The sequence below is a fragment of the Bombus huntii genome, chromosome 12 (genome assembly GCF_024542735.1).
Source record: "Bombus huntii isolate Logan2020A chromosome 12, iyBomHunt1.1, whole genome shotgun sequence".
Classification (NCBI taxonomy): domain Eukaryota; kingdom Metazoa; phylum Arthropoda; class Insecta; order Hymenoptera; family Apidae; genus Bombus; species Bombus huntii.
The window spans coordinates 9,531,720-9,542,063 of NC_066249.1; the positions used below are offsets into that span (position 1 = coordinate 9,531,720).

Here is a 10,344-nt window from a genome sequence, read left to right on the forward strand (position 1 = left end):
GAGAAAGCCTCCTACCAACGTGGCTAGTAGGTAATATTGTTTATGGGAAAAACCAGCTTTTTCGTTAGTCAAGTATTGGATTTTTCTCATTAGGAAACTACCTGCTTTCCCCGTAATTAGTAAGGACGTATAACAACCTAAGGGCTGTTTCAAGGACCACCCATAAACAGATAACACAGAAATAGTAAACTTAAAAAGTTTAAGTGACTGAGGATACGCGGTGAAACCTGCACACATCCGGCCTCTGATATAAATTGACGTTACTGATTCGACGTTTCAAGATCTGCGTAAAGAATGCAACTCGATTTCGATCACGTTATCAATTACATTGTCTGTTTTGTCGCGTTTCTGCATATAATATAGCAAGTATTGTTACACGACAACATAGCGAGGTTCGTGAACCCAGAAAGATTCTGAAACGACGTTTTTACGACGCGGCGCAGCGCTATCGAAATTCAGAATACATCTTTAGACAGGCATATCGTACATTTCGATAAACTTCGACATTTGGGTGTATTTAAGACGCAAATTATATTAGCATATCTACATTCTTCGGGACTTCGTCGAATAGATCGGGACAGTGAAGCATCAAAGAAAGCATAGTAACTGGGAAAAAGTTAATTTTGTAGATTCCTTTCGGAAATCGACTTTGTGCTTGTGCAAAATTTCTTCCAACTTGATAAAAATTAGAATTTAACAAAATCATCATGTCTTGGCTAATGATAGAGACGATTGGATTTATTGTCACTGTATTCGTCCTGCTTTATTACTATTCTATGATAAAGTTAAACTACTGGCGAAAACGTGGTGTCAAAGGACCAAAGCCTCTTCCATTTTTGGGTAATTTCAAGGATGTGCTTCTGGGAAAGGATTCGACTACGGACTGTTTCCAAAAAGCCTACAATGAATTTAGAGATGAACCGATGGTTGGAGTCTACGGAGGTCACGAACCGCTGTTAGTATTAAGAGATCTGGATTTGATCAAGGATGTTCTTATTAAAGATTTTAACAAGTTTGCTCAAAGAACGCATGGCGCCGTACGAGAGGTATATGTATTAACATTTTATGTTTTACTGAAACAAATCATTAATTTTATTATTATTATGATAATTGATATATACATCTTATGAAGTAATTGAAATTTTACGTGCTATATTATAATTGGGTTTATTGGAAAATTGCTCATTCTAATAAAGCTGTTGTAGCTATTAAATAAATTTTGTTAGAAGTTCCAGAATGAACAAATAAAAATAGTCAAATATACAGTATGTTTGATAGCTAGTGAAACAAATTTTGGAAAAACAAACCAAAGTAAGACAAAAGTTCGGAATATTAAAACCGTATTTGAAACTTTTATTGTTTCAATGTTTTGTTCAATTTTTCCGGTCTTATTTCTTGCAATCGCTCTAAGTCGTATGAAAAATAGAGACTAAGATATGAGCTGAATTACATAATAATAGCCTATGGACAGGCAAGGAAATCATAAATTCGATATGTGAAGTTTCATAGCGTGACTGTACTTTTATTCCGTGTTATTTTCCAAAGTTGATTGGCTTTATTAGCTAAAATATTGAGGTATTTTATTCTTATATTTATTGGTATTTATTACGCTTCGCAATACTTGTATTGATAGAAATCACGTTCAATTGCTATAACACCTGCAGCTATTATTGTGTGAGCCATTTATTCACAGCTTGAATGAGTTGGCGTTCACGTTGTTTTAAATTAGAACGAAATGAAATAAAATTTTCCACACAAATTGAAATACATCATTATTTTTAAAAATAAGCTATTGGTAAATAAGATACAAAGTTCAATATTTTTTTTTTACGTGTGATTATACTTTATCTGTTATGACCCGTTGATTGCAAATTCCCTACCTTATAGTCAGAAATGCGACTATAATGATTTTTTACATTCTGTTTTTAAGCGAATCTTTATTTGTTAGATATATTAGCTTGTTATAAATTGTAAATTCCACATATTTATTACTATGTTTTGCTACGAAATGATGAATAAGTGAAAACAAATGATGTGTTTGTTCATATTAACGATACGAATAAACAACTTTTGCATACGTAATGTGCAAAGATACGTAAATTAAATAGTAGCTTCAAAGAGAAAAAATTTCCCACCACTGAATTTAGAATTCAGTATTCACAAATGAATACACATTCACTATATTATTTTTAACAAATTATTGGTGTTATACATTATTTTTAACAATTATTCGTATTAGCATTTATATATATTGTAATATTATTACTTTATAGTAAAAAAGTATTATCCAAGTACATGTACCCAGAAATCGGAAGCAGTTAGGTACTATAATTGAAACTACTATTTGACATTTAAAACAATTACTACACTTATATCAAAGTTGTATAATGAAATTACTTAAAATTTTAATGCAAATAATTACTTTTGTCAAAACATTCATTAATCTATCGTAATCTAAATTAAATAATCTAAATTCAAGCTATCAACAACTCAAGGTTTTTGGACCTTATTAGATACTAGTCTGTATCTTTGTAGATATTAAACTTTGTATATGTGCGTTTGTTGAAATTCTTGTAATAACGACGAACCGGACATATCTACTTATACGAAATTTATCAATTGCGACATTGTTATGATGTTGGTTCGTCTATTACATAACATCAACTAAATATCAATATCTTATGTAAGAGTATCTTCTTTAACCATAATAGGTACATTTTATCGTTTATTTACAAAAGTGCAAAATCTATAAAAGTACAAAATGCTTCTTATTGTTAGCAAAAATTAACGAAGACTTACCTTTAATTTTGATTTTGATTCAACCTATAATTTTTTATAATTTATAGTATCAAATGGAAATGTCCGATTATACCAGAATCATTTTAATTCTTGTCGTAATCGCGTTACTTATGGTACCGAGTTCTGTTCGAGCAGCCGAGCTAAACGGACGTGTAAAACAGTGCTTCAATGGCAAACGCAGAGAACACGAGAAAACAAGAAAAACCTAAATAAACTTACAAAGGAATTAACGAATAAAATAAGGGAACATCATAATAACGAATTCTCAAAATTCATCGAATCACTATCCGCGCATGAGAATACCAACTACTCCCTATGGAAAGTCACTAACAAAGTTAAGAAAACAATAAAATCAAACCCAGCAATCAGAAAAATGGACAACACATGGGCCAGAAGCAACGAAGAGCAGGCAGAAGAATTTTCGAAGCACCTACAAAATATATTTTCACCGTACGAAATTAATAACAGCATCCCCAGATGGCAAACAAATGAAGAAGTGGAAAATGCCAGCAACACAACTGATAAATGCTGCACCATACTCAGCACAACAGCGCAAGAAGTTACAAACTTAATTAAGGCAACAAAGACAAGTAAAGCACCAGGATTTGACTTGATCAATGGAAAAATCTTAAAAAACCTTCCCTCAAAGGCAATAAGACTAACAACGATAATATTCAACGCAATTCTAAGAATACAGTACTTACCTGCACTATGGAAAATAGCACAGATCATAATGTTACCCAAACCAAACAAAAATCCACATCTAACTGCATCCTACAGGCCAATATCATTATTACCTGCGTTTTCCAAATTACTAGAAAAAATAATATATAACCGCCTAAAACCAACAATAGAAAAAGAAAAACTAATACCAGACCATCAATTTGGATTCAGGAATAAACACTCCACAATAGAGCAAATGCACAGGCTAGTCAACGAAATAATACTAGCACTAGAAAACAAACAATACTGTACAGCCCTCTTTATGGACATAGAGAAAGCATTTGACAAAATAAACCACGAAAGCCTACTACAAACAATCAGGAAACAATTCCCGGAGCAAATATACCAATTAATAAAACCTTACTTAAGCAGCAGAACCTTCGTAATAAAAATCAAGGACACATACTCTGAAGTCAAAGACATCAAGGCAGGGGTTCCGCAAGGAAGAGTCTTAGGACCAATACTATACACACTATACACGGCCAACATACCAACAACTACCAATAGCAAAATACTGACATTCGCGGACGACACGGCCGTACTAGTCAGGCACACTAACCCAGAAACAGCAGTCAAATTACTACAAGAACATATCACAAAAATAGAAAAGTGGCTGCAAGATAAACAAATAAAAGCAAACCCCGATAAATGCAACCATATTACATTCACACTGCGAAAACGGACACCAACAAACATCCTACTGAATGGCACGCACATACCGCAAACAAGGCAAGTCATTTGACCTAGGACTCCACCTAGAAACACAACTCACATGGAAACAGCATACTAAATCAATAATAGACAAAATACAGACAACAAGGGGACAAATGCATAGGCTAACAAGTCGAAAATCCAAATTAAGCATAGAAAATAAATTAAAAATATACAGAACGATCATAAAACCAATCTGGACGTACGGAATACCATTATGGGGGACAGCAGCAATGAGCCATATAAACAAAATAGAGACAGTACAAGCTAAAATTCTTAGAAGAATAATAAACGCCCCATGGTACGTTAGAAACGAGGATATACGGACCTGGGAATACCAACGGTCAAAGAGGAAATTAGAAGACACGCAGGAAAATATAAAGAAAGAATAGGAACACACCCAAATCAGCTAGCTATGGAAACGATCAACACCTCAAACATGGATAGAGGACTGAAAAGGAAACACCCAGCAGACCTCACAAAGGATACAACCCAACAAACACGAAGATGGTATCCCGCTGGGGGTAGCTACCCACATGATAATCAAACAGCTAAAAAATTCTACCAAATGTCCAAACTGGACAAATTGTGAATGTAAATAATTAAATAAAAAAAACCTGTGGTACCCGCATTGTAGCCGCTGAGTAGTCGTATAATAATATATTTATTTATATTAACTATAACCTAATTATATAGGTATAATTGTATTAAAATTGTTTCCGGCTTATCTTTCATACCACATATAACAAACAGGTAAAATTCTTATAATTTTACAGGTCGAACCATTAAGTGAGCAAATCTTCAGGCTGGAAGCAGAAAGATGGAGACCACTAAGAATCAAACTTTCACCCTTCTTCTCGACAGGAAAGCTAAAGGAAATGTTCCACTTGATGACAGACTGTGCGAACACTTATGACAAGTACCTAGAGAAATTAGCAGAAAAGGGCGAGCCGATTGAATTTCGTGATACTGCCGCGAAATTCACCATTGACGTGATCGCTGCTTGCGCGTTTAGTATTCAAACGAATGCTATAACGGATGAGAACTGTCAGTTTCGTAAAATGGGAAAGAGAGCTCTTGCAGCAAACAACGGACAATTTCTCACGGATAGATTGAGGGAATATCCATTCCTATTCAGAATTTTTGGTCGCTTCTTCACTGATCATGATGTTATTAATTTCTTCGAAACAGCCACCAGAGAAGCTATGGATTACAGAATTCAGAATAATGTTCACACAAAAGATGTTATCGATATTTTGGCAGATTTGAGACAACACCCTGAGAAAATTAACCTTAAAGGTAAGAAAAAAGATTAAAATTGTTTTTGTATAAAAAATTGTATTTTTGTCTTCATCTTCGATAAATGTTTAAATGCTTTTAAACAAGTTTGCAAATATGTACATAATTATTTATGCAGAATCCATACAAATTTGGTAAAGTATAGAGTAAATGAGACACTGATTTTTTATTATGTGCTAGTATGACTTGAAGTACCTGAAGATTATATAATAAAAACTAAGTTTTAAATTTTGATAATCTTTCATATATTATTGTTTAGAATTAGTATATTATAATTTTAATTATAAGAAGAAGAAAAACTGAAAGAGAGAAAGAGAGAGAGAGAGAGAGAGAGAGAGAGGGAGGAAGAGAAAGAAGATGCGAAATATATTTGTCGGATTCACATTATGATTAGGGTTAGGGGCGTGAAACAAATCTTCATTTGGATTACACGTTGTTATTATGAAATAGAGAAGACATTGACTAGTACCAATATGATTATTACAGAATTTGACAAGTAACCGTGGTAATTAGATACTCGAGAAGCTAATGACAATGATCCTAGGTTCAATAACGAAACCGCGTTTCGTTAATCGCATTCGCGGGATAACAGAATGCGCTTTCTTCCAAAACCCAAGTCGTACTCAACTTGCTTGGCTACGGTGCAAGTATTACTAAACTAACTCTTTGTTAAAACGTGGAATATCCACCGAGTGTACAGACGCTAAGTAACTCGCTAATACGACCTCACGAGAGAATGACTTTCCGTCGCGATGATGCTGCAGAGGAAAACTATGATGGGGTGTGTATAAGGACACGAGATCATCGGATTCGTCGAGGAAAGCCTTCGTCCGGAAAGTGAGGGAAATTGGCGTTACTGCTAGTTGGTCAATTTCCATGTTGGTGGTTAGAAAAGGATGCTAGCCGCCCTTGAGGGAAAATTGCTGGCGGGAAGCATCGTTCATGAGAAAAGCAGACTTCCCCTATCTTCCCGTAGTTGGGACAAAGACTGTTTGTCTGTTTGAAGGACTTTAGTTAACTAAATCCTAAGATTGATAGCGGCACCTCAGGCTAGCTGCACATGTACTGTGGAGATGCATCGACATTTGGTCATCATCTTACCCGGAGAATAGAGTCTGCGTATGGCGAGCTACGGGACAGAAACCGTTGTAATGTTTACTGTCGAGTGCCGCTACAACTATTTCTTTTTAAGAAGAGCTATATATACTATTACTCGATACCTTTGTTAGACAAAATATTCATCCAGTTTTTTTTTATTATTTAATTTATACTTTACAATTTGTCCAGCTGGTCATTTGGTAAATTTTTCTAACTTAATTGGTAAGTAACATGTGAATGGCTACCCCCAGTGAGATATCATCTTCGAATTTGATTATTTTATTTCTTTAGTGAGGCGAGTGTTTGTTTGTTAGGTTATGTCCTTTGTGAGATCTGTTGGGTGTTTCCTTTTTAATCTTCTTTTTATGCTTGATGTGCCGACCGTTTCCGCTGCCAGCCGGTTCGGGTGCGTTGCTATTTTTTCTCTGTACCTTCTTGCACATCTGCTAATCTCTTCCTTGACCGTTGGTATTCCCAGGTCTTTCCGAATGTCCTCGTTTCTAATGTACCATGGTGCGTTTACTATTGTTCTAAGAATTTTAGCTTGCGTTGCCTCTATTTTGGTTGGTGGGTATCTTGAGGTCGCGGTGAATTATTTCGTTGATAACATACCAAGGTGTGTCGATTAGGGATCTTAGCGTTTTCGATTGGAAGCGTTGAAGTATTTCAATGTTGGAGTTACTTGCTGTTCCCCGTAGTTGGATTTCGTAGGTCCAGACAGGTTTTATTACGGTCTTGTAGAGGCTAATTTTGTTCTGTGTGCTTAGGTTGGAGCGTCGGCCTGTGAGCCAATAGAATTTCTTGAGTTTCTCCTTGAGTTGCTTCGTTTTATCTGAGATATGTTTTTTCCAAGTTAGCCTCCTGTCCAGGGTCATGCCCAGGTATCGGACTGAGTCCCTGCTAGGAACTGTTGCATTGTTGATAGTGACCTGGGGGCAGGTTTGTTTTCGGAGCGTGAAGGTTACATGTGAGGATTTCTTTTCGTTAATTTTGAAGCCCCATTTATGAAACCACTTTTCCATTGAGTCGAGACATCGCTGGAGAGTGGATGAAGCAATTATCGGGTCTGCGTGAGAAGCTAATAGCGCTGTGTCGTCAGCAAATGTTGCTATTGTTATCTCTGTTGATATTGGTAAATCGGCAGTGTAGATGGAGAACAGCAGGGGTCTGAGGACACTGCCATGCCAGATTCTATTGGGAATGTTGTGGAAGTGGCGTCTAAGTATTGACCATGAATTGTCTATTGGTTAGGTAGGACTTTAGGGTGGAGTAGTAGGTGTGTGGTAGAAATTTTTTTAAGTTTGTATAGTAGCCCTTCGTGCCATACTTTGTCGAATGCCTGCTGGCCTAAGAAACATGAAGCTCACCATGAACAATGTCGCGAGAGCCGAGGCGCCGTCGGGTCCATCAATGTGTCGTCGGTCTTTTCAATTGTATAGTTTTGTAGAAATGGCCTACGTGACCCTGACAACGAGCGTCTGCGGAACACGTGCGTGGTGGGCCTAGGAAAAGACAAAGGGTTGCTAGAACAGCCAGAGTGTGAGTTGAGAAGTCAGAGAGTGTAAGTGGAGGAGCCGGAGAGTATGAATCTGGAAGTTGAGAGTCGAGTATGATAATAAGACGTACGACGATATTGTAATCGGGTTTTATATTGGGTATCGCCTATTAAACTAAACTTAACTCTAAATAAAACATCATCACTTGTCCTTACTCTAAGACCCATACAAGTTACCACATAAATAAACTCGCTACAATCGAAGTTACTCAGAACAATAGTCAACGCCCCATGGTATGTTAGAAACGAGGATATACGCAAGGACTTGAAAATACCAACGGTTAAAAAAAAATCGGCAAGTACGCAAGAAAATACAAGGAAAGAACGACAACACATCCAAACCAGCTGGCTGCTAAAACGTGCAAAACCCATATCAAAAGAAGGCTAAGGACAAAACATCTCACCGATCTTGTTAAAGAAATATAATTGACAAACTGTAAAATGGTATCCCACTGGGGATAGCCATCCACGTGTTATATAGTAATAAAGTGTTAGAAAAATTTACTAAATTTGCTGAACAAATTGTATGCACAAAAAAAAAGAACTTGGGAAAGGCGTACGTGACTATCGTTGGTCATGGACGGCTGCGGAACATGTGCATGTGATGGGAGTGTGAAAACTGTGATAAATGGATGACTCGGTGGGGAAAGTTAGTTAGTTGCGAGTTGTCGATTGTAGTGAGTTGTGAATTGCAAATTGATTAGTTGTACCAATTTAGTTGTTTTAGTTGTATTACATTACTACATTAAGAAATAACTCTAAATAGTCGTACTTTCCTGTTTCATTATTGTAAATAAATTCATCAAATAAATACAGTCACTATAATATATTATTTACAGAAGCGGATAGTTTGTTCCTGGCATCTCAGGCTCAGCTTTTCTTCCTTGCTGGCTTCGGAAATTCCTCATTGACGATCAGCAACGCTTTGTACGAACTTGCATGGAACCAAACAGTTCAAGACAAACTCCGAGAGGAAATCCAAAGTGTCTTAAAGAAATATAATGGGGAGATCACTTATGACGGAATATGCGAAATGAAATATCTAAATGCGTGCCTACTAGGTATATGTAATTCTTACAGTTTTCATTAAAACGTTATTTCATGACGGGGTCTATTACTAATTCATTTGAAATTATTTTCAATGCATTGATGCGTAATTTTTAATTCTTAATTTCCAGTTACTACCTAAAATTGAAAAATTATTATCTTCTACAGCCAAGCGTATTCAATATACCTAACTACTGTATATTTATTAATAGAAACTTTAAGAAAGTATCCAGTAATCCAATGGCTGTCAAGAACAGCGATGGAAACCTACACATTCTCAGGAACAAAAGTCACCATACCAAAGGGTCAACAAATCTTCCTACCTGTTTATGCAATTCAAAAAGACCCAGAAATCTATCCAAATCCGGAAGTGTTCGATCCTGATAGATTTTCCGATGAAAATATTAAGACCAGACATGCAATGGCTCACTTACCATTTGGAGATGGTCCAAGACACTGCAGTGGTAAGAAGCGTTCTTATAAAAAAACTAATAAAATGTTCCTAAATTATGAATTTTGAAATCAATAATTTTCAAATGATCTTAATAATAATAATATCAAATATCTTAATAACAATGCCAAATAATATTTCTTTCAGGCATACGATTGGCAATGAAACAATTGCATGTAGGAATGGTCACCATCGTGTCTAAATTCAAGGTCGAAGTATGTGAGAAGACTCGCAAAGTATATAAACCTGAGAAGAGGCAATTGTTCCTTCTCCAACCCGCTGATGGAATATACCTGAAAATGTCAAAGGTTGCGGCAGCATAAAAACGTTTATGATTATTTAATTTCTAACATATTTTAATAACTAATAAATAGCAGTAATTATTATTATATCCTATATTTCTTTCTTTCCTTCTTTGCTCTGTATATTTATAACTCTTTTGTTATATATTGACGAAGTTGACTGAATAGTAGCGTATCTTGTTGCGAAATCTTACGTTTAAGTTTATGTATGATATACTTAAACACGATTGCGCATAAGAACATATACCTAATAATAAATATTGATATATAATATTAAAAATTAATAATAAGTTAATACATAAAGTTGATATACAATATATTATATATGTATACGGGTACAGTTATACTATTATATATAT

General features: G+C 35.5%; 1 protein-coding gene across 1 annotated transcript; it reads left to right on the forward strand.

Moving 5' to 3' along the window:
- Nucleotides 1-568: 568 nt before the first annotated feature.
- On the forward strand, nt 569-10,069 carry LOC126872226 (cytochrome P450 6B1-like). The gene is made up of 5 exons (XM_050631923.1): nt 569-1,046; nt 5,010-5,532; nt 9,025-9,246; nt 9,445-9,696; nt 9,831-10,069. Exons 1-5 carry the CDS (start codon nt 708-710, stop codon nt 10,004-10,006), a joined length of 1,512 nt encoding a protein of 503 aa, XP_050487880.1. The 5' UTR covers nt 569-707; the 3' UTR covers nt 10,007-10,069.
- Nucleotides 10,070-10,344: the final 275 nt, after the last annotated feature.

What these genes read in the sequence shown, in the direction of transcription:
- LOC126872226 (XM_050631923.1), top strand. Translation starts at nt 708, where the DNA reads ATGTCTTGGCTAATGATAGAGACGATTGGATTTATTGTCACTGTATTC. An exon ending in TGAGAAAATTAACCTTAAAG is followed by an intron (nt 5,533 to 9,024) that starts GTAAGAAAAAAG and finishes TATTATTTACAG; the next exon opens with AAGCGGATAGTTTGTTCCTG. An exon ending in TGGTCCAAGACACTGCAGTG is followed by an intron (nt 9,697 to 9,830) that starts GTAAGAAGCGTT and finishes TATTTCTTTCAG; the next exon opens with GCATACGATTGGCAATGAAA.